The 24071-nt window shown below is 60.0% G+C and overlaps 1 protein-coding gene across 2 annotated transcripts in view; it reads left to right on the top strand.

Moving 5' to 3' along the window:
- The first annotated feature begins 6666 nt into the window (after positions 1–6666).
- CBFA2T3 (CBFA2/RUNX1 partner transcriptional co-repressor 3) overlaps positions 6667–24071 on the top strand; it is a 102059-nt gene continuing 84654 nt past the window's right edge. The window contains exon 1 of one of the 2 annotated variants that reach the window (XM_030924916.1): positions 6667–7204. In XM_030924916.1, the coding sequence (XP_030780776.1) occupies positions 6709–7204 (496 nt within the window). In that variant the 5' untranslated portion in view covers positions 6667–6708. The remainder of the gene's footprint in view (positions 7205–24071) is intronic. The other variant, XM_030924917.1, reaches the window with a different exon arrangement.

The following is a 24071-nucleotide window of genomic DNA, read 5'->3' as shown; positions in this document are numbered from 1 at the left end:
ACACACGGAGAAACACACACCAGCCTCTTGCTATTTTCCTCATGTTGGATGCTGCTCGGTGGCCCAGGTTTACCCAGTTCCCAGGCTCCGGGCTGAAAGCAGAATATTCCAGAATGTTCTAGAACATTGATGGGTTGGCCAGGGCCATGCTCCTCCCTCTTAAGCTGCTGCCAACACCCAGGCAGGACTGAGGGGAGGAGAGGAAGAGCAAGAACAAGAAAAAGCCACACCTGGGCCCGGGGCGGGGGTTCCCTCCTTCATTCCTTCTGCTGCACACACACCAACCCCCACCGGCAGAGCCGTGGCCGTGCAGACTCACAGGAGATGAGATGAGGGCCCATCACCGGTGTGGGGCCCGAGGACTAGACGCGGCCCCAGCACAGGGGCAGCCGCCTCCGCCTGAGTCAGAGGGAAACCGGGGCAGCACCGGCACATGGCAGCCCTCACCCCGCCTGGACTCCTTACAGGGAAAGTGGCCTCTGGGCGGGGCTTCCCCCTTTGCAGCTGGGGTGCAGCAGCCCAGGACCCCGGGACCCCCAGGGAGGTTGGGACTTTCCCCTCTGGGAGCCTCGGTTTCCTGTTCTGCAGAATGGGCAGCCTTGACAGGTCTTCATGACTCCTGGCGCTGGGGAGGATCAGAGACCACGGTGGGCAGAGGGCTCTGTGCCCTGGAAGCTGGGTGGGTGTAGTCAAAGCAGGCTCTCCGCCTCAGGGAGAAGACTGGCTTGGACCCAGTCTGAGTCCCAAATCCCACCCCAGGGCACCGCTGGTGACCTGGGAAATTGCTCCACCTCTCCAGTCCTGTCAGACGCTGAGTAGATGCTACCAGGTCACCAGCGGCCCCGGCAAGTCCAGGGTGCTCAGGAAGCAGGGGCGAGGCTGTCCGCTGCCCTGATGCTCGAACTCTGGTCTCCGTTCAGATTCCACCCTGCTGGGCCCAGCCCCATGCACTTCAGGAGAGGAGGAGGATGCCAGTCAAGGGCACAGCGCGTCCTGCGGGACTATGGCCTGCGACTGCCGTCAGTTCTCTGTCCCACACCCACTGCCCTCCTGGAGTGGCTGATGAGCTGGGGAAGGCCCTCCTGTCCGGGCAAAGGCTACCAAGCCTCCCAGGCCTTGGGGGCTGCCCCAGGGTCCCAAGGCTGCCCCGGGCGGCCGGGCCTGGAGACTTAGCCCATCCTGCTCAGCCCGGGGAGACCGGCCGTGTTCTCTGGAGACTCAGCCCGTCCTGCTCAGCCCGGGGAGACCAGCCGTGTCCTCTGTGTTCCCTGGGATGTGTGTGGGGCAGAGTCCCAGGGGAGTCCTGAGGGCGGGAGAGGCGGAATTCAGCCCAGAGAAGTTCCTGGTGTCATGTGGGGGACCCAGAGATGGGTGTGCCAAACTCCACCAGCCAGCCATCACCCACGGAGCCCTGCGCCTTGTGCTGGGAACACAGCCCTTGGAGACAGACAAGGTCCCCGCCCGGGCTGCTTTCCTGTGGGTCCAAGGAAACCAGCCTACAGCAACTGCAACCCAAGGTGCTTATGCTGTGATGGAGGCATGCGGGGGTGTGGAGCCCAGGACAGTACAGGGCACTTCCTGAGGGCTCTGAGGGCTGGGTAGGAGCCCGCCAGGTGAGGCAAGTTTCGATGGGAGGGCTGGGGAGGCCCAGAGATGAGTAAGCACCCTGGGGAGAAGCGGCTCTGATGTGGGATTGGGGCAGAGTCTGGAGGGGCCCCCAGTCACCTTCAGGGTCTGGCCTTGATCTTGAGGGAGGTGGGCAGCCACTGAAGGTTTAAGAGGGGGGCGGGGCGGCCACATCGCAACTAAAGCAGGTCTCTTGCCATGGGGGCGGAAGGAGGCTGTGGCTGACGCCAGGAGACGGCAGTGGGGCTGGGAGAGCCCTTTCTCCCTTCCAAAGCACTTTTCCGGAGAGGGGCCGCATCTGCAGGGATGCCGACCTGAGCTCATTTTAGGAAGAGCTTTCTAGCAGCAATGCGCCTGCCCCGGAGGCAGGCATGGCCAGACGGCGGCATGGGGATTCCGCTCTCCCCTGGGCTGGCCCCTTCACGGCCCAGGGACCTCACTGGGGTCACAGCTGCCCTTCCGTGCTTGCCCACCTTCACGGGCACCGCAGGAGAGTCCAAACGTGGACTGTTTTGTTAAATTCTCTCCACACCCCCGTTCAGCCGACTCTGTTACCTTCTTACTTTACAGTTGAGGAAACGGGTCAAGACATTTTGCCCAAGTGTACCCAGCACAGACAGGAAATGCTGAGTGTGAACCAGGGGCCTGTGACTTCGGGACCCTCATGGGGCCCCGGCTGTCTCACCGGAGACTCCCGGAAGCTAGGGTGGTGAGCCAGGACGGGGGGACGCCTTCGAGATAAGCTGGAACCTCAGTTCTTTCCGCAGAATTCAGGGGATCTGTGGACTTGGATGAGTTTCATCTGGCGTTGTGTCGAGTCTCTAACCAAAATTTAGCCTTTCCTTTAACCATGAACGTGGGCACCTCCCGGGGCGTCAGCCGTGCCTGTGTCGTTGACACCGACAGAACTGCACCAGGGCCACTTCTGTGGACCCCAAGCAGCCATGCCTTGGGAGGGTTCGGGCACCACGACAGAGCCCCCCTCGCCTTCCACTCACCGCCGCATCTCAGAATGCAGTTCCCACACCTCCCCACTTTAAATCACAGCTGAATGAAAGCACAGTGCTCACTACACCAGACTGTTCTAAGAGGGTGGTACTGTATTTTGGTAAAATGAGTTTCCTTCATAATTCTGTGAACTTATTTATTTACTAGATGCCCAAGGAGTCCACACACCGGGAAGGTGAAGACCGATTCCAGTTCCGTGCTCTCACTGGGGTGTCTCCGGCCTGCGCCTCGGCTTGGACTCCCCGGGCAGACTTGCTCTCTCTGGGGGTGGCAGGTGCGCCCAGTAACTGCAGTCTCAGAGCCCTGGAATCCTGCATCACTTCGTACCAGGTTTCCCCAAATCACCCCAGCCCTCTGGCCGTGGCACCTTCTGCGTGGTTCTGGGTTTGCTCATCCGTGCCCTGAGCTGGGGAGTGGCTGGGCGTCCAGCTCTGGGCCACTTCGCCTGCACTGTCTTGAACACCGGGGGCAGGTTTTTTCCTGCCTCTGCCCCCGGCCCCTGCTCCCTCTGTGGCTCCCCGCAACTGTCCACACCTTATTCAGGACCAGAAAGCCGGGGCAAGGCGTGGCCAGTCAGGGTCACCCACACGTCACTGTTCAGCCTCCTCTGGGGCTGCCTTGCGACTGCCATTCCTCTCTCCAGGCTTTGTGAATAGGGATGGCACCCTTGTGGGCCTCCTCCCTCCTCTGTAAAGTGGGCTGGCATGAGACTTACATAAAACCATATTACCACGTATTCATTGATCCACCTATCCACCCCTCCACCCAGCCATCCTCCCCCTCCACCCATCCATCCCCATCCACCCACTCACCTATTCACCATGTATCCACCCATCCACCTACCCACCCATTCACCCATCCATTCACCTACCCACCCATTCACCAATCCACCCATCTATCCACCCATCCACTCACCCATCCATCCACCCATTTACCCATCCGTCTATCCACCCATCCATCTATCTGCCCATCCACCCATCCACCCATCCACCCACCCATCCACCATTCATTCACCCACACACCCATTCATCCACCTATCCACCCATTTACCCATCCACCTGTCTATCCACCCATCCACCCACCCATCCATCCACCCATCCACCTATCCACCCATCTATCCATCCACCCACCCATCCATCCACCCACCCACCCACCCATTCACCCATCTATCCATCCATCCACCCACTCACCCATCTATCCACCCACCCACCCACTCACCCATCTATCCACCCATCCACCCACACACCCATCCAACATTCATTCACTCACACAGCCATCCATCCACCTACCCACCCATTCACCCACCCCACCCGTTTACCCATTTATCCACTCATCCATCCACCCATTCACCCATCTATCCATCCACCCACCCAACCACACATCTGTCCATCCACCCACCCATCCGCCCACTCACCCATCTATCCATCCATCCATCCATCCATCCATTCACTCATCCACCCATCCACCCATCCACCTACCCATCTACCCACCCGTTCACTCATCCACCCATCCATTCATTCATTCATCAATCCATTCATTCATCAATCTATTCATTCATCTATTTATCCAGCAGTGAAGAGTGTGTGTGTGTTGGGGGCGGGTGGCGGGTTCCTACACGCTAGAAGAGAAGGCAAACATAAGACACCCTGCCTGAAGGAAGACCTCCTCACCCACCCCCACATGGAGTCATCTCCCCCACTGCCCCCACACCCTCCTCCAGTTCTCTGGCCACCCTGCAGATTCACCAAAGCCTGCCTTAGGGCCCCTCTGCCTACCCAGGGGCAGTTTCCCCAACTGCCCTACAGGCCGCACCTGCTAGGCCATGTTAATGGAACATGTCTCCTATAGTTCCCAGAGAGCAGGACCAGGGGCTGTCTTGGACACCGACAGAACCCCAGTGGGCCCTAATAGGTCTTTTAGGAAGGAAGGAAAGGCCCTTTCTGCCCCACAAGGCTGGGTGCTGGCTGCAAACAGCAGGAGTCTCTAGGAGAAGCCGTGCCCGCTCCTGCTGCCTCCATCTCTGCAGCCACTTCCTCCCCAGCCCCTTATCTCCCAGCCGCCCAGCTCTGAAAGCCACAGCCAACGTCTGCTTCCCCACAAGCACCAACTGCCCAGCCTGGGGGAGAGGAGGCGGGTAGTGGGAAGGTGGGGAGTGGTGCCCACACCCCAGGTGGCCGCCAAAGTGGGGGGCAGCCTCTGCCCCCAACTTGTGGGCAACTTTCTTCTCTTCTCTTTCCAACCCCACCTCCATCAGACCCCCTGATTAGACACCAGGCAGGACAGGGCCAGGCAGGGAGCTCAGGGCCTCATTGTGAAAGTGGAAGTGTCCCATCTGCGGGGGGGCGCAGGTGCAGGCCTCGAACATCTGCCTCAGGGCTGGGGGTGGGGCTGCCTGTCTCCTACCCTGGTGGGGGGGAGCCACCACCCCCACCCAGGGTGCCGTCCTGCTGCCTCACGGAGTGGGGGCTGCGCCCCCGGAGACCCTTAGTTCCCCGACTCTGAGACTCCCACTGCACATAGCTGGGGAACAGGCACTGACACAGACAAACACCAGCCACGTGATCACTGTGGCCCTGGCCCATGTGGCCGCCCAGCGCCTCTGCTATCTCCACTCCCGGAAACGCTCTAGGAGCTGAGGCCGTTAGGATCCCGCACCCTGCACAGATGAGGAAACCAAGAGGATCAGAGCCCCCAGGAGCCCGACTGCTAATCTCACCCTGAGCCAGAGCGCAGGGAACAGCAGGGGATGTGGGGACCCGATGATGGCACCAGGGGCCTGGCCCCGAGCTTGCAGGGAGGTCCCTTCCAGCCTGAGTCCTGGGGGCAGAGCGGCCCACCACCCAGTGCAGGGGAGGCCCCGGGCGGGCCTTGCGTCTAGGAAGTTCCCCAGCAGTAACAAACACACTCTGACCGTCAGCTGGACACACGCGCTGGCACGCAGCTTGTTGTCACCAGCTCGAGAAGGACACCCGATTACCAGGACAGGGAGACCCGGGACACCTGGGACCCTGCGGGAAAGGAGTAAGCTTTTACCCCTGCACGGCTTGAATTATTAACCGTGTGCAGACGTGACCTAAAAATCAAATCAAATCAAATCAAAATAGCACAGATGCCCGTGAACCGGCCTTGGGTCTGCGGGTTCCACACCTCTGGCCTGTCTGAGGCCACGAAGCCTCCAGCCATGGCATCCAAAACCCACCCACCAGGGCTGCAGGGCCGAAGGGTCACTGCCTCCTCCCGGGAAGCTCCTCGTGCCCTCTGACAGCTGTCAGGGCACTTTAGAAAGTGACTGTTTTTCCAGCGTCTGGGATGTGACTCACTCTCTCAGCCCAGTGTGGCCGCTAGAAAGGGGTCCTGGGACTCTCCCTAGGGTCTGAGTAGTCCCAAGTGGGCTCTGAGGTGGCTTCTGGAATTTCTCGGACTGGAGAAGCCACCCGCCCCGACCCACACACTCCAGGCTGCTCACCGGAGGCGGCCGCTGGGGCGTGGGGTGAGGGTCTTTCCAAGGCACCCCCGGAGAGGCAGGGAGCCCTGCTGTCTCCACAGAGGGCCAGGAGCCCTGTGCACGAGGCCAAGCAGAGAGAGACGGTTTCCTCGCCAGCGAGCAGGAGGTAATTTGAGGACAGATCAGGGGCCCAAGAACCCCCAGCAGCTGGGGGAGCCGGGGCTGAGAGGAGGCCGGTCAGAGGCCCCATCTGGCTCAAGGGCACAGTCGACAGCCAGAGGAACACGGGCAGGGTGGCCCCTGGAGTGGGGGCAAACTAAAAGGGGTGCTGGGGAAAGTCCGGCTGACTGAGGGCAAGCAGAGAGGGAGACCCCCAGATACCCCAGACTGAAGAAAGGGCCAACCCCTGGTGGGAAGGTGGGTGGGTGGAGTAGGCCGAGGGCTCTGGGCCAGGATGGAGCTGCCCTCAGGCCTGCAGACCTGCCCTGGAGCGAGGAAACACATGCCTTGTGGCCACGCTGTAGGGCTCAGGGTGGGTGGGACATCACCAGAACTGCCTGGGAGGAGGAAGTTGTTGGAAGGTCAAACCGGAATGGCCCGAGGAAAGGCCGTGAAGGGCAGGGCCCCAGATGGTTCCTGTCAGGGAAGTGGGGGGCACAGCTGCAGGCCTCCGGCCCGGCATTATCACGGGGACACAGCTGGCTGCCTCACCCGCAGGCTGCAGGGAGACCTTCCCCAGCCTGCAGCCCCAGGCCCGCCCCGTATCACATGAGCCTCACGGCTCCGACCCCCTCCCCAGGGCTGAGGACACCCAGTCGGCGGCCAGGAGGGCCTGGGCTTTCCAGGGGCAGAGGCCCAACTCCAGGACACCCCAGCCCCTCCTGTTTCCCTCAAGGCTGCAGGAGGTCGGGAAGAGCCTTTCCGGAAGAGGCCTGTCCTGGGCCCCAGGTTGGCCCCTGAGGGTGGCCCTCCTCATGCCGGCTTCGAGACTGAGGGACAGGGCAGCTGGTTCAGCCTCGGGATCCACCTGTGGCTCCATGTCCCAGCCGCACCCTGTGCTGGAGAGCGGCCTCCTGGCATCTGCTGCCTGCTCAGCACCCCGGGGTCCCAGGAAGGGCGGCCCAGGTAAGAGGCTCGGGGGGAAGGTGGTGGGGTGGGGGCAGAGGGCGGCAGCAGGTGCTGAGGCTGTGACTCCTTCGAGTTTCGCGGGGCCTGCCCTGCTTTGTTGACAGCGCTGGCACGGGCGGCCGTGTTGACTCACCTCAGATATCAACAGGGCCACCCCCCAGGCAGGTCCTGCACAGCTGGGGCAGGTGGGCTGGTGAGGGCTTGGCAGGTGCCAACCGGGTGCCCTGGCCCCACCCAGAGGCAGATGCTGGAGGCCGGGCTGCTCAGCCCTGTCTAGGAGGGTGGGCTGTGTTCTCCTGGGGGTGGGAGAGCTGCAGTCAGGAAGTGATTGGGGGGTCCTGCAAAGGGAGCCCTCCTCCTCCTAGGATGCCCTCCGGGTGCGACACCTCACAGCAGGTTGGATGAGGAAACTGAGGCCAGAGGGGAGGGCACCGGCCCAAGACCCCAGTGAGGGGGAAATGGACCCGACTCCAGGCCCCGTCCCAGGAACGATTGCAGGCAGGGCCGTGGGGGTTTACAGGGAGCCTGGGCCTGCCCTCCTGGGGGCTGCAGCTGCAGGCTGGTGGCCCCGTTTCCCAGTGGCCTTCGTGGCCACACTCCCAGCAGCTGTCAGAACCTTCCGGAGCTAGCAGTCTCCTGTCTCGCAGGGCTTTCACTGCGGCCGTCAGGTCCAGGGTCTGACTGCACCTCTGACACTCACACACAGAACCCAGGACCCAGGGGTGTCCCCATCTCTGGAGACCACATTCCCTGAGCAGGTCCTGGCGGTGGCTGCCTGAGGCTGTTCCCACCTGCAGGTGCCCGTGGGACCCCAGAGCCACCCCCCACGAGGGCCCCAGCCGTGAGCAGGAACATCCCAGACCCAGGTGCCTGGCATGCAAAAGCCGGACCTCACCACAGCTAGTGCTACTGTGGGTTTCTCCCGAGTGGGTGACTCAGAGCTGCCTTCAAGGCAGCACCAGCTCACTGGCCCCGGCATCTGCCATCCCATCCTCTCCCGAGCGGCCCTGTCTGTCCCCTGGCACTGACTGGCCTTGGGCCAGATGCTCCCTCCTCCTGGGCCTCAGTTTCCTCATGGATCAGACCCGTCCCACCTGCTCCCTGCGTGAGTTTCTCACCAGTGGGGAGAGAGACAGGCTCTGAGGTGCATGGAGAGCAGTTGCTTTGTTAGGATGGGCGCGTCTACTGTGGAAGGATGGGGGCACCTACCGTGGAAGGAGGTTAGAGCCAGGAGGTGGCCCTGTGCCTGATTCGTGTGAGGGGCTGGTGGCTAGAGGCATGAAACAGAGGGCCAGGGTGGGCCTCTGACATGGCTGGAGGTGAGCAGCGGAGGCCCAGGGTGGCCTCTAACACAGAGTACGCAGCCACTGTGCCCATCCCCAGGGAGCCCCTGCTTAGGGGCTTCAATGTGAGGAGGGAGCAGGGTCTCACTTGGGTGTGGGGTCCTGCAGCCGGCTTCTAGGACCTTCTGTCCCTGCAACCACCCAAACCTATCCCAGGGTACCCATGGGACAGCCTTGGCCACATCAGGCAGCAGACATACACGTGAATACCAGGGCTTGGGGCTTCTCATCCTGCACCCCAGGGGCCCCCCAAGGCCCCCAGGGGACAGATGTGGGGGCCCTGTGATGCCGGAAAGCCTCAGCATCAAGCCTCGCCCAGCTGGAGGAGCAGGGGTCATGGGGGCTGTGGGAACTGGGGGGATCCTGGACAGACCTGAGGGTCCCTCAGCCCCACTGTGTGGGTCTCAGGCACACAGGCCTCCCAAGGGTCCCTAAAACCTTTGAGGCCTGAAAAGAGGCTGATTGGCTTTAAACTCTGGGGAGAACAGTAATATTTTTAAAAGCTGAAGTAGAACTTTCCTGTCTTTAGAACAAAGGCTTATTGAACAGGACTGTGTTGCCACGTGTTTGGTGGCAGGCGGGAGAGGCATCTGCGTGCTGCGCAGCGGGTGGGAGGACCTCAGCCCCTCGTCTCCTCTGACAGTGTCCAAGGGGCTGAGGTGTAAGCAATCAGAAGACGGCCACAGAGCACACGCCACCGTCTGGGGGCCAGGACCCCTTTCCTGGGCTCCTGCACCAGCCCCCGCAGGCGGAGGGTCCAGATCCTCACTGACCCCTTGGCCCAGTGGTGCAGAAGGAACCTCTTAAGACAAGGGCTTGTCCTGGGTTTACGACGCGCCCGCTGTGTGTGCTCGGAGCTGTGCAGGCTCTCACCGCCTTGTCCCCACAAACCCACTTCGTAAAAAAAAGAGGCTGAGGTCACAATGGTGACCTGACTGCCCCAGGAGAGAGGGATGGGAACCAGGTCACCTAAGGAGGGTGCCGGAGACAGAGACTTTGAAATCCACCTGGCGAGTGTAGGCTGAGGCAGAGAAGGCTCAGTGCCATGTGCTGGGACCTCCATGGGGGAGAAACTGAGTCAGATGGCCTGGTGTCACCTTAGAGCGATGACATGGGATCTCGGGGAGGTGGTGAGCACCATCAGTGGAGGGGTCCAGGCAAAGGCGGGCAGGTGTTATGGGGACCGGGCAAGGTGGGCAGATGTTATGGGGGCTGGGCAGATGCTGTGGAGGCACCATCCGTGCAGGAAGCTTAAGCCCTGGCCGGAGCCCACCTGGCACAGGGGTCACGTCCAGAGCCTGTGGTCAGCCTGAGCTCCCTCCACCGACCTTGCCCTTGGGACTGGGCTTTGCTGCCACTCACTCTCCATCCTCCATCTCCTCAAGTGGCCATCTGGGCCCAGCTGCCCTCTGGAATGTTGTGGGTCTGGAACGTCCTGGGTCCAGAATATTCTGGGTCTGGACTGTTCTGGGTCCGGAATGTTCTGGGTCTGGAATGTTCTGCATCTGGAATGTTCTGGGTCCAGAATGTTCTGGGTTTGGAATGTTCTGAGTCCAGGATGTTCTGAGTCCAAAATGTTCTGGGTTTGGAATGTTCTGGGTTTGGAATGTGCTGGGTCTGGAATGCCTTCCCCCAGTGTTTCTATCTCCTGGGGCTGCAGTAAGGACAGGCTGCAAGCTGGGTGGGGACCCAGAATGACAGAGGCTTCTCTCACAGCGCCGCAGGCTGGAAGTCTGAAACTAAGGCTCCAGATGGCTGTGCTCCTCCAGGTCCTGCCTCCTCCAGGTCCTGCTGGCCCCAGGTGTTCCTGGGCTGTGCCTGCCACACCACAGCCACTACCTCTGTCTTCCCAAGGCCTTCTCCTTCCTCCCAAATCTTTCTCTGCCTCCTTCTTCTAAGGCCCAGCCCATCCCAGGCCAGAGCTCCAGCCATTCACTCTGCACTCCAGGCAGTGGGACACAGGGAGGCGCTGGAGAGGCTGCAGGCAGCCCCCATTATGGGAGGTGCCCATCGAGGGGGTGCGGTGGGAGGGGGAGTGGACATGAGCAGCCAGGTGATCTCAGCCCAATTCTTCCTTCAGCACAGGCCCCATGTTTGCTGGGCTATGGAGCTGGCGGATCATGCAGAGCTCGGCCAGGGTGTCCGTGGGCTCCAGCCAGAGGCAGGGAGGTCAGTGTGTGCGTGACAAGACGTCTGAGGCCACAAACAGACAGACAGGTAGTCCCAAGGGTGCCTGCAAAGGGGCCAGACAGTGGCCGTCGGACCCGCATCTGTGAGCAACGTGCTGTCACCGCCGTTCTCCCACCTCCTGTTCTTCCTTTTGTTGACCACATAGTGTTGGGGGGCTCCATGTTGGGGAGCCAGCCCAGGGATGCTGCTGTTACTGCAGTCACAGAAGAAGATACTGAGGTTCTGAGAGGCACACAGCAGGCTTCACTGACCCTGTGAGGCAGAGGCAGATGGGCTGGAGATGTGAGGATCTCCCTGCTGTGAAATCACACTGACCGTGGAGTCCAGCCCCAGGCTCGGAGGGAAGCTCGCCCTGGAACCCCTGCTGGGTCAGTCATGGCAGGAAGCCAGCAGCACCTCGAGGGGACAGGGTGGCCAGTGCGTGGACAGCTCCATGAGGGAGGGTTTGCGAAGGCCGGACAGAGGCGGGAGACTGCAGAGCTCTAGGGACGGAGGATGAAGAGGAATGGATGAGCCAGGAATAGAGAGAGGGGCGTCCGCAGAGGCAGGCAGTCCTCAGGAGAGTGGATGGTGGGACAAAGCCCGACTTCCCCCAACTACCTCCCCACTGGATGCTCCACTGGGGCAGAGCAGGGAGCAGGGGCTCTGGGTGTGTCCTCACTGCCAGGTGCAGCCAGTTCTCCGGGCCCGTAAGTGCACCTCCCTCTCTCCCCAGTAAGCGTGGCACTGGAATGCTCTGCTTCTTCCCCATACCAGCCCATCCCCACACACAAGGACAGCAACCAGCCACGTCCTCCTGTCCAGCAGGAAGACCTTGAATCAGCACCTAGGAAGACAGGGACGGTGCCTAGGGTCAGGGTGCAATCCAGGCCAGCTTCCTGGAGGAAGTGGCCCCATGGGGGCGGCTCTGGGAGGCCATTCTTTAGGCAAAGATGACTTTCACTTCTCACCACATGTGGACTGAGAAGCAGTGCGTCCCGTTAACCTGCCTGGGCGCTGGGCAGGGGTTTTCCGGCACTTTCACTTCCGTGACTGCAGTTGACCAGGGAGGCGTGGGCAGGAAGAGCGGCCCCAGGGAGAGGCCGATTGGTCACAGCTGAGCCAGAACTCGCCGGCCAGTGCTCCTCCAAGGAGACGTCAGCCAGGGGCAGCTGGGGAGAAGCAGGGAAAAGAGAGGCCTGTCTGAGCGCCACCCACCCACCCGTTGAAGGAACTCCAGCCAGGAGCTGCGGACTGGATCACTCAGATTGACTGTGACAAAGCCAGAGGCTGACCTGCAGCAGGAGCTAATGAAGTTCTCAGCACTGAACCCCCAAGTGCACCCCCAGGACGGCTGCTCAGAGGCCTGTCGGGCAGTTGCCAGGACACAGGTCCACAGCGGGGACCCCACCGAGGGGCTTCCTCTCCCAGCTCTGCCCACCCCAGGCCCCAGGCAGCTCTCTCAGGTGGGCAGAGAGTGGTTGTGTCGCCATGTCATTTGAAAAGTTAAGGCCGGGTGCAGTGACTCGCGCCTGTCATCCCAGCATTTTGGGAGGCCGAGGCCGGGGGATCACTTGAGGTCAGGAGTTTGAGACCAGCCTGGCCAACATGGCAAAACCCTGTCTACTAAATATACAAAAATTAGCTGGGTGTGGTGGTGGGCACCTGTAATCCCAGCTACTCAGGAGGCTGAGGTAGGAGAATCGCGTGAACCTGGGAGGCAGAGGTTGCAGTGAGCCAAGATTGCGACCCTGCACTCCAGCCTAGGCGACAGAGGGAAACTCCGTCTCAAAAAAAAAAAAAAAAAAAAAAAAAAGGGAAAATTGAGTCGATTAAAACAAGGGAAAATTGAGTCGATTAAAACAAGTCAGCCACGTCACACCTGCACACACCCACGGCCCAGCCCGCCCGGCCCGACCCCACCGCGTCCACCTCCGGCACTCACGGCCCCAGCTGCTTGGCGGCTCCACAAGCCTCCCAAGCCAGTGCCTGTGCTGTGCCCTCACTGAGAAGCCCCCTCCCCACGGGCTCCTGCCTGGGGTTGCTCTCAGCGTCTTCTTAGTGAGGCCTCGCTGCCACCGGCCTCCTTCTCTCGGTGTTCCTCTCCTTCAATCTCTCACCCCATGAGACAAACCAGCCACCCCCTTAGGTACCACTCATCCCCCGGCCCCCAGCTGGCTGCACAAGGCAGGGACTCTGGTGCCTGCTTGCAGCAGAGCCCTCAGCAGACGGTGCTGGCCCAGGAGGGTGCTCAGCCCAGGAGGGCGTGAGTCCATCCCATCTCCAGGCGAGGCTCGGCCTCCGCGCTCCTGGTCCTTGAGTTGTTACTTGGCTGTGTGCATCCTGCTGGTGCCGAGGCAGGGACTGGCATATCCGAGCTGCTCTCTGATTCCAGAGCCACCTTCACAGCCACTGTCCGAGCAGAAGCCAAGGCCCAGAGATGGGGTGACAGGCCCGGGGCTGCACAGCGAGCAGGGCCAGGCCCAGAGATGGGCCCTCCATTGGGTCTGGGGTCCTGACTGCCTGGTCAGCCTCAGGCCAGGCTCTAGCACCCTGGGGTCAGGCCTGGGGATGGGCCTGGAGGGGCTGGAGCCTGCAGCAGGGAGCCCCGTGGTGGCTGTTAGGGTGCCAGGCATCCAAGCCTCCAGACTGCAGGATCTGGCCTGGCCTGATCAGGGGAGCACCTCACTCAGCACTGGGTCTGGGTCGATCATCCCGTGACCCTGGGAGGCCCTATCCCCTTCTTGTCTCTGCCCCTAAGGTGGTGGCAAGTGATCCGGGCGAGAGGTCTGGGGCAGAGCACAGCCTGAGATCCAGGGAGCATGGTGGGGAGAACAGAGGGAGACACTGATGGGAGGAGGGGTGAGAGCCCTGGCCTGGGGATCGTCGTCTTGGAAACTGCAGGAGACACCAGGGCTCTGCCTCCTTCTCCCTGAGCAGAGAAACAGCCCCCTCTTCTCCTGCCCCTATCCTGGGGCCCCTGCCACTGTGCCCTGCCACATGGCTGAGCTTCGGTTCAGGAGGGAGTGAGGCCTGGTGTCCTGCTTGCCTGCCTGGGTTGGCATCAGAGAGGACCGTGTCGAGCCCCTCCCCAGGTGCAGACACTGCTCAGGGCTACTCCAAGGCCGGAGGTATTGCTGGGGCTGAGCTGTCCCTGACGGCAGACAGGGTACAGCGTCCCCTCAGACAGCACAGGTCTCTGTCTTGGACATAGCATTGGGGATGCATGGGCACAGACTGAGGCCCCCTTCCTGAGCCGGTGTCCCAGACACAGAGCGGGGCCCACTCTGCTTGAATCTCTGAGAGCCTGCGATTCTTCCAGACCTGGTTGGAGGATCGGGCAGCAAGGACAGAATACAGTCAGTCAACAAAGCGGGTGAAGACCTGCAGGCCCGCAGGTAGCTCCACAGCAGCCCGGACAGCAGCCAGGACGCAGGGCCGGGCTCCACAGTTTTCCAGGAACTCAGGCTCTGTGGCCCCGGAGGGAAGCGGCAGACGGATAGGCAGTCCTGTTCGCGGCTTTCACCCGGCAACACTTCAAGGGCATCGCTGACCTCAGATGAGGACACAAATCAGAAAGGTCAAGAAATCAGCCTAGCTCACACAGCGCGGCGAGGGTGGGCCACGTCCTCCCAGGCTGTGCATCCTGCCAAGGACCCTCGCAGAGGAAAGGCAGCTGAGGTCGCATGTCAGGAGAGGGACCCCACTGCACGCCCTGCTCTGAGACGAGAGCCACGCCCACAGCTGAGCCCCTCAGAACCCCCTTCTCTATCACCTTGCTTCACTCGAGGAAGCCCCACGTAGGTGCTGCCTGACACCATGCTGCTGGCCCCTGGATCAAGCACGTCCTGACACCCAGCTGATCACACAGCAAGGCTGTCAGCTTGGGGCCGCCGCCGCCACCTCTGGGAGTGAAATCTTCTCTCGGCCCAGGACAGCTGCTGCAGCTGTTTTACTGGCAGCTTTTGGAGAGTGGGCCAACCCCTCCTCCAGGCCTGCCCCGCACTGACGTGAATTTCCGTCAGCTTTTCCAGGCACCCCCTTTGTGGAGACAAGGGCTCCTGGGGTGAGGGCCCCAAGTGTGGCTTTCTCCCTCGGAGGAATGGGGCCAAAGGCATGCCCTCCTGAGAAGACCTGGCAGAAGCTGCCAACAGCCGCAGCCACTGGGGCTCACTCAGGGAGGCCCCTGCAGAAGGGGATGGGGTGAACCCACAGCTTTGCAGAAGGTTGGGGGCTCTGCCAAATTGCAGCCCCCCAGGCCATGCTCCCCCTAACTGGACTGGGTTCATGGTGTCCTCTAGCAGGGCCCACCAGGAGCCCCAGCACCTGCCCCTCACACCCCGGCAGCGAAGCCTGGCCTGCTGCCCTGAGCCTGCAAAATGGAGCCCCATGGGCGGTGTTGAGGTCTGTGCGACTTCGGGCCGGCCCCGTCCCCCTCTCCCTCGCTCCCTGGTCTGTGAGGGGCAGTGGTTGGACCCGACCGTGGCGGGAATGGAAACCGCTGTCCACCGGCCATGCCGACCCTAGCCTGTCTCCTATTTGTAAAACGGGGTGGTGGCGAGCCCCTCCTCGAGGCTGGGGTGGGATTTGGTGACGAAAGACCCTCTTCCTGCTGCTCCCTCCCAAGGGGCCCCGCTTTTGTGACCCCTGCAGCTGGCCCTGCAGACACCAGGCCTCCCACCGCTGCCAAGGCCAGGAGGCACTGGCCAGGAGGGAGCCCAGTAGAGAAGGAACTGGAGAATTCGCCCCACCCTGTGGGCTCCTGGAGCTTCCTCCTGTGCTCCCAAGTCCAGGTGCATTTTGAGTGTCTGAAAAGCCCCGGCTTCGCCGACCTGAAGGGGACAGACTGGGGGAGGTGACCTTGCAGCTCTCCCTCCAGCCGTGTCCGCTGCAGCCCCTCACTCCCGATGGCAGTGACCCCAGCTGCATCCAGGCCAGGCTGCAGCTGAATCCCAGAGCCAGCCTGACCCGGCTGACTGCTCACGAGAGAAGGGGGGATTCCTCAAAACGGGGACCCCAGGCGGCACTCTGGGGCTGCGGCTGCTGAGGGCTTGCTCAGGCTGGGCTCCCAGATTTAGAGAACAGATCTCAGGCTCCGGCCCCCAATTTGTGTGAGGCCTGCAGCACTGTAGACCGTGGAGCTCAGAGGGGTTGTGGCCCACGGGGGTCACATGACACTCACGTCCACCCTGTCACTGCAAGTACCCGGTCAGCCCCCACCCGCTGACCGCACACCCCTCCATGTCAGGCGCAAGGTGCAGAAATGAAAGAGGCATCCCCGCTGGAGGGGCTCGGTGCAAACTAGACCCCGAAGCTTCTTGCCGCTCATTTCCAAGGGGGCTGCAGTGGTGGGTGTTGTCCTGACATCCCCAGCCCCAGACAGACGGAGTGACAGGTGGGGGACGTACAGCCATCTCAGCTGCTTCTGCCCCTCCAACACGGCAGCATATTCTAGACCAAGGGTTAGGACCACGTGTTCTAAAAGGTCACCAGCAGGTGACAGAAGATGCCAGTCAGATCTGCCCTCAGCTGCTCTCGGACCCAGGGGCTTCTCCCACCCCAGGTCCTCCTGAGACACAGCTGAGGCTGGGGCTGGCTCTGTTCCTGCTGCCAAGAGCCGTGAGGCTTGTCCTGTGGCCCCTCAGCTGAGGCTTCCTCGTCTGCAGTGCAAGGGACCGTCCCCACCTGGGGGGCTCTCCGGGTGACTGGTGGGAAGGGAGACGGCCGGCGGCTGCTTCCTGGCGAAACCGAAACTGCCAGGTGCTTCCTGCCCCTCCCTGCTGAGCCCCTCCCCAGGGCCAGAGACAGCTGGGACGGGCAGGCCTGCGGCCAGGGCCCCTGTGGTCCACCCCGACTCGGCCTCTTACCAGGGTGTGCCTCTCTGGGCCTGTTTCCTCCAGGTGGTTCCCAGGCATGGTGGGCGGTGTGGGGTGGTCCTCCTCAGAGCCCTGTGGTCACATGGTCCCAACTCAGTCACAGGACCCGTCGAATATACAGCATTTCAGTCATTTCAGTCACAGTGCAAAAAGAAGGATGCAGCGTGCCTTAATAATTTGCAAAATGAATACGTGTGAAAATGGTAACATTCCAGAGGTCACAGAGCGGCCTCTCCTCTTTCCCTTCCACTTCTTACCTCTGGCTGCAAGGAAGGGTGGGTGTCTCCACACCACTCTCACGCCGACACCCGCTGGACACGCTGCTCCGGGGCGGGGGGCGTCCTGCGTGTTCGGGGCCCTGGACGGGAAGCGACAGTGTGAGGGCTAAGCCGCAACAAGCCCCCAAGCAGTGTGTGCCTGAGCCTCACCCCTGTGCTCTGTGGCTGATCTTTAAACCCCTGCAGAAGCCAGGTTGCAGGAGCCGCACAGGGCAGCACGCTGTCCCCGTCCCCAGCCTGCTCCTTCCTTCCCTCTTCTTTGTAGAAAGGAATTCCTGTGGGTTCAGTGTCCCCAGCCCCGAAGGCCACCCCACCTGGGGGTGGCGAGATGGGATCAAGGGGTTGGGGGGACCTAGCTCAGATGCTCAGCCACCCCACACCCCGCCACGGCCTCCTCATCTGTAAATGGCGCAATAGCAGCCCCCGTCTCTGGCACATCCGTAAAACCTGAACAGGTGGACTCACGGCAGCACTTAGGGCGTGGAAAGCCGTCCCAAGGCGTCCTGACCCGTCCCCGTCACTCTCAGGTACAGTGTGTCTCGCCCAGTTACAGAAAAGGCACCAAATTCTCCTTTTCCTTTGCAATTTTCTCTCTCGACACCTGCGAGGCTGACCGCATTGAGCATGGCGCTGCCTCATGTTGGGGCCGAGTGGCGCCTCGGGGTTTGGTGCGGGGGGCACACACCAGTGTGCTGTTCTCGGCTTCCCTATGGAGAGAGGTTGAGTACGTCAGTTTCCCTCACTACAAACAATGCTTCAATCAAGGATCCTTTTCCTCGTCCCCTGGGGCCCACGTGGTTTCTCCAAAGCAAGCACAAGACATTGGCCACAGGGACAGGAGTGTGCTAGGAAGTTCTCATCGTGGGCTGCCGGAGTCCAGGGTGGGTGTGAGCCCTATCCCGGCTTCCTGGGGGGAACGAGGGCCTGGTCTCTGAGGGGCAGCAGTGCGCGTGCTCCATCGGACTTTTGTCTGGATGGCTCTACAAGCCAGGCAGGGCCAGCGTACGGGAGTCACTGGAGACCTCCCCCCGCCAACCCACCCAGCTCGTGTTCAGAAAGGCCTCTGTCCCGCGCAGGTGTTGGTGGCGGCAGGCGGTGGTTCTGGAGGCCAAGAGTGTCCATTGCCCCTGGAGGAATTCCTTGTTCATGGAAACCAGGGCCGGCCTCCAAGGGAGGCTGGGAGGCTGGGCGCTGGGTAAGGCCTGGCACTGGGTGCTTTCACTGCTTCCACTACTGAGTTCCTGGGAGGCCAGAGGTTGATCGGGCCTGGGGTTGATCGGGCCTGGTGCTCTTCTGGACATGGGTTTGGCGGTCACCCCAGGTGGGATGAGGGTGTGACATGGGAGGAAAGCCAGCCATGCTGCTCAAGTGGGAGAGGGACTGGGAGGTCTGTGGACTCACGATCCCCCACTCTGCTCTCCTCTGTGGGCACTCACAGGGGCTGCCACCTCCCACCCCTGGCATAGGCCTCACTCCTGCCAAGGACCAGGGGAGACTGGAGGCCTTGTTAGCTGGCTGCTCTGGAGTCTGTCCCTGGAGACAGCCTAATGTGGCCGTGCTGTGACTCAGGTGGGGGAAAGTCCTGGGACTGTGCAGGCCAGTGAGCAGAGGGACCCTCAGAGCAGAGGGACCCAGACAAACCGGGAAACCCGCTCCATCCTGAGGGGCACCACTTTGCAGGTAGAAGAGGAGGTGACGGCTTCAAACCCTGCTCCGTCCTGAGGGGCCCCACTTTGCAGGCAGAAGAGGAGGTGAGGGCTGCTTTCCCTGGCCAAGGAGTGGCCCAGGGGGAGCGCTGTATCCTCCCATGCTCTGTGGGGTCTCTCTGTTCCTGCTGCCGAATGGTACCCCGTCCCCTCCCCTAACATCAGCCCACAGAGGAAGAACCGGGCACAGTGGAGAGGACCTGTCGGATGCCAAGCACCAGGCCCAATTCTCAAAGCCGGTGGTTCTGTGGGCTTTTAACGCTTTTGTTTGCAAGCTCCCTACAACTTATTTTTTAACAAGCCAAGTTCCCCTTTAAGATGAAATCTCTTAGAAAGCAGCTTGATCACACACAGACCTTGTGCTGCTCCATCTTTGGCAGATAATGGTGGCCCAGCAGCCACTAGAGAAGGTTTTCAAACATGACAGGTATCTGTGGACAAGACGTTGTTAAAACAAATAAGGTGAGAGCTGCACCTCACAACCTCACCACTAGGTCACAGAAGAACAGGTGCATAAATTATGTGAGGTGTGTGTTGACCATGGCACACACCCGTTCAGCAAACTTTCCAGCCCCCTGGGTTGCAGAAGCAGGATTCAGGGGCTTTGGCTGGCACTGCACACCAAGTATCCTTCTAAACCAATGGCTGGACACAGGATCCTTGGCAATGGTACCCCATGGGTCAATTTGCAGCCTCTAAACGTTGTTTAAACAGTCACAAAAATTGTATTTTTTAGCCTACTTTATATGTTACCAGTGTTTGGCATCTAGTCTTGTGAAAATCTGCAGATTTAGCTCACTTGATTTATAGAAATGCTGCCTTAAAAACAAATGGCAGAACTGGTCCTCACTGAAAAACAATCTGCCCAGATTGATGTTTGTCAGATATTAATTCAAATAAGCATGTTATTAAATGACCCAAATGCCTCACTTTGAATTCTAATTGTGATATGGATGGATGGATGGATGGACAGATGGACAGATGGATAGATGGGTGGGGTAGTTGGATGAATGGATAGATGGGTGGGTGGGTGGGTAGATGGATGGATGGATAGATGGGTGGATGGATGGATGGATGGATGGATGGATGGATGGATGGATGATAAATAGATGGATGGGTGGGTGGATGGCTGGATAGATGGGTAGATGGACGGATGGATGGTTAGATGGATAGACAGATGAGTGGATAGATGGTGGGTGGATGGATGGATGGATAGATGGACAGATGGACAGATGGATAGATGGGTGGGGTAGTTGGATGAATGGATAGATGGGTGGGTGGGTGGGTGGGTGGATGGATGGATGGATGGATAGATGGGTGGATGGATGGATGGATGATAAATAGATGGGTGGGTGGGTGGATGGATGGATGGATGGATGGAAAGATGGACAGATAGATGAGTGGATAGATGGTGGGTGGATGGATGGATGAATAGATAGATGGGTAGGTGGATGGGTGGATGGATGGATGGATAGATGGACAGATAGATGAGTGGATAGATGGTGGGTGGATGGATGGATGAATAGATAGATGGGTAGATGGATGGATACATGGGTGGATGGATGGATACATGGGTGGATGGATGGATAGATGGGTGGATGGATGGATAGATGGGTGGGTGGATGGATGGATAGGTGGATGGATGGATAGATAGATGAGTGGATAGATGGTGGGTGGATGGATGGATGGATGGATGGGTGGATGGATGGACAGACTGATAGATGGTGGGTGGGCGGGTGGATAAATGGGTGGTGGATGGATGGATAGATGGATAGATGGATGGGTGGATGGATGAGTGGACAGATGGTGGGTGGGTGGATGGATGGATGGATGGATGGACAGATGGATAGATGGTGGGTGGGTGAGTGGATGGATGGGTGGGTGGACGGATAGATGGATGAATAGATGGGTGAGTGGATAGACAGATGATGGATGGGTGGATAGATGGATGGGTGGATGGATGGATGGGTGGATGGATGAGTGGACAGATGATGGGTGGGTGGATGGATGGATGGATAGACAGATGGATAGATGGTGGGTGGGTGGATAGATAGATGGTGGATGGGTGTGTGGATGGATGGATGAGTAGGAGGATGGATGAGTAGGTGGATGGATGAGTGGGTGGATGGATGAGTAGGTGGATGGATGAGTATGTGGATGGATGAGTGGGTGGATGGATGAGTAGGTGGATGGATGAGTAGGTGGATGGATGAGTGGGTGGATGGATGAGTGGGTGGATGGATGAGTGGGTGGATGGATGTGGGTGGCTGGATGGTGGGTGGCTGGTGGGGGTGGTGGATGAGTGGGTGGCTGGATGAGTATGTGGATGGATGAGTGGGTGGTGGATGAGTAGTGGTGGATGGATGGTATGTGGATGGATGAGGTGGGTGGCTGAGCTAGGGGTGGATGGATGGTAGGTGGATGGATGCGTCTGTGGATGGATGAGTGGGTGGCTGGATGGTAGGTGGATGGATGAGTATGTGGATGGATGAGTGGGTGGATGGCTGAGTATGTGGATGGTGAGTAGTGGATGAGTGGGTGGATGGCTGGTCGGTGGATGGATGAGTAGGTGGATGGCTGAGTAGGTGGATGGATGAGTGGGTGGCTGATGCGTAGGTGGATGGATGAGTAGGTGGATGGATGCGTAGGTGGATGGGATGAGTATGTGGCTGGATGAGTGGGTGTGGATGCGTAGGTGGATGGATGAGTAGGTGGATGGATGAGTATCTGGATGGATGGATAGACAGATGGATAGATGGTGGGTGGGTGGATAGATAGATGGTGGATGGGTGTGTGGATGGATGGATGAGTAGGTGGATGGATGAGTATGTGGATGGATGAGTGGGTGGGTGGATGAGTAGGTGGATGGATGAGTAGGTGGATGGATGAGTGGGTGGATGGATGAGTAGGTGGATGGATGAGTAGGTGGATGGATGAGTATGTGGATGGATGAGTGGGTGGATGGATGAGTAGGTGGATGGATGAGTAGGTGGATGGATGAGTATGTGGATGGATGTGGGTGGATGGATGAGTAGGTGGATGGATGAGTATGTGGCTGGATGAGTGGGGGATGGATGAGTAGGGGATGGATGAGTAGGTGGATGGATGAGTGTGGGATGGAGTGGGTGGATGGATTGAGGGTGGATGGAATGAGTAGGTGGATGGATGAGTATGTGGATGGATGAGTGGGTGGATGGATGAGTAGGTGGATGGATGAGTAGGTGGATGGATGAGTATGTGGATGGATGGATAGACAGATGGATAGATGGTGGGTGGGTTGATAGATAGATGGTGGATGGGTGTGTGGATGGATGGATGAGTAGGTGGATGGATGAGTAGGTGGATGGATGAGTAGGTGGATGGATGAGTAGGTGGATGGATGAGGGGGTGGATGGATGAGTAGGTGGATGGATGAGTAGGTGGATGGATGAGTATGTGGATGGATGAGTGGGTGGATGGATGAGTAGGTGGATGGATGAGTGGGTGGATGGATGAGTAGGTGGATGGATGAGTGGGTGGATGGATGAGTAGGTGGATGGATGAGTAGGTGGATGGATGAGTATGTGGATGGATGAGTAGGTGGATGGATGAGTGGGTGGATGGATGAGTGGGTGGATGGATGAGTAGGTGGATGGCTGAGTAGGTGGATGGGATGGTAGGTGGGGAATGAGTGGGTGGATGCTGAGTGGGTGGATGGATGAGGTATGTGGATGGATGAGTGGGTGGGTGGGTGAGTAGGTGGAGCTGGATGAGTGGTGGATGGTGGGGTGGATGGTAGAGTCGGTGGATGGTGGGTGAGTGGATGGATGAGTAGGTGGATGGTGCGTAGGTGGACTGGATGCGTGGGTGGATGGCTGAGTGGGTGGATGGATGAGTGGGTGGCTGGATGCGTCTGTGGATGCGTGGGTGGGTGGCTGGGGGGGTGGCTGAGTGGGTGGGTGGATGCGTCTGTGGATGGCTGCGTGGGTGGGTGGCTGCGTAGGTGGCATGGCTGCGTGGGTGGGTGGACTGCGTCGTGGATGGCTGAGTAGGTGGCCTGGCTGTGGGTGGCTCGGGCGTGGGTGCGTGGCTGGCTGAGTGGGTGGGTGGCTGCGTAGGTGGCTGGCTGCGTCGGTGGCTGGCTGCGTGGGGTGGATGGCTGCGTGGGTGGCTGGATGCGTGGGTGGCTGGATGCGTGGGTGGCTGGGCGGCCTGCTGGCTGGCTGCGTGGGTGGGTGGCTGCGTCGGGGGGCTGTGAGTGGGTGGGTGGCGCGTCGTGCGGGCTGCGTGTGGGTGGTGGTAGTCGGTGATCTGCACTGGGTGGTGGCTGCGTGGGGTGGCTGGCTGCGTTCTGTGGCTGTCTGCGTCGGTGGCTGGCTCGTGGGTGGCTGGCTGCGTGGTGGCTGATGCGTCGTGGTGGCTGCGTGGGTGGGTGGCTGCGTCGGTGGTGGCTGCGTCGGTGGCTGGTGCGGGTGGTTGATGAGGCGTGGGTGAGTGGCTGGCTGAGTGGGTGGGTGGCTGCGTCGGTGGCTGGATGAGTCGGTGGCTGGCTGCGTGGGTGGCTGGCGATGCGTGGGTGGCTGGATGAGTGGGTGCTGGCTGAGTGGGTGGATGGCTGCGTGGGTGGCTGGCTGCGTGGGTGGCTGGCTGCGTGGGTGGATGGCTGCGTGGGTGGGTGGCTGCGTCGGTGGCTGGGCTGCGTCGGTGGATGCGAGCGTGGGTGCGTGGCTGCTGCGTCTGTGGCTGGATGCGTGGGTGGCTGGCGCGTCGTGGCTGGCTGCGTGGGTGGGTGGCTGAGTCGGTGGCTGGCATGCGTGGGTGGGTGGCTGCGTGGGTGGCTGGCTGCGTCGGGTGGCTGAGCTGCTGGGGTGGATGGATAGAGGAGTGGGTGAGTGGATGGATGAATGGGAGGATAGAAAAGTAAAGAAGCAGGAAGGAAAGGTCATGGTATATTTTTCAAAAGGTAAAAGCATAGGTCTACACACACATACAGTAAGCATGTGTCAGAGGTATGTTACTCCTCGAGAAGGGAGGCAGCCAGGCAGCCCAGGTGATTCAGAGAGGGACAAGGGACATTAAGGACCCCGTGAAGAAGGAAAGCCACATGAAACTCGATGAATGAGAATTAGTGAAGGGCAGTCTTTCTTCAGAACAAAAAGTAGCTTGTGACTTGTCAGTTTCCTGCACCCTAACCCTAACTGAAGCCTCATCAGCAGTAAATTAAAAGTCAAAAGAGGCCACTGGGCCCTTGGCAACCTGGCTGACACCAGGAGGGCCGGAAGTCAGTGTGCCTTTTTATGCCTTTGGGTCTGTGGCTTCCAAACAGGAGGCAGGCAGGGCATGGGGTCTGTCCTGGGTTTTCATTGGTGGGTCGAAGCCCTGTAATCAGGCTCAGGCAATCCATGAAGTGGGGGAAAAGCAGGTGGGAGCAGCATACAGCTGACCCCAGGCCGTGTTTGCAGAACAGTCTGGAAGCTGAAGGCCCACACATGGATTCCTTTAAGCCAATTGGC

This window comes from Rhinopithecus roxellana, chromosome 20 (assembly GCF_007565055.1).
Source record: "Rhinopithecus roxellana isolate Shanxi Qingling chromosome 20, ASM756505v1, whole genome shotgun sequence".
Lineage (NCBI taxonomy): Eukaryota > Metazoa > Chordata > Mammalia > Primates > Cercopithecidae > Rhinopithecus > Rhinopithecus roxellana.
The sequence above is the reverse complement of the archived record's forward strand: the minus strand, read 5'-3'. Positions and strand labels throughout refer to the sequence as shown.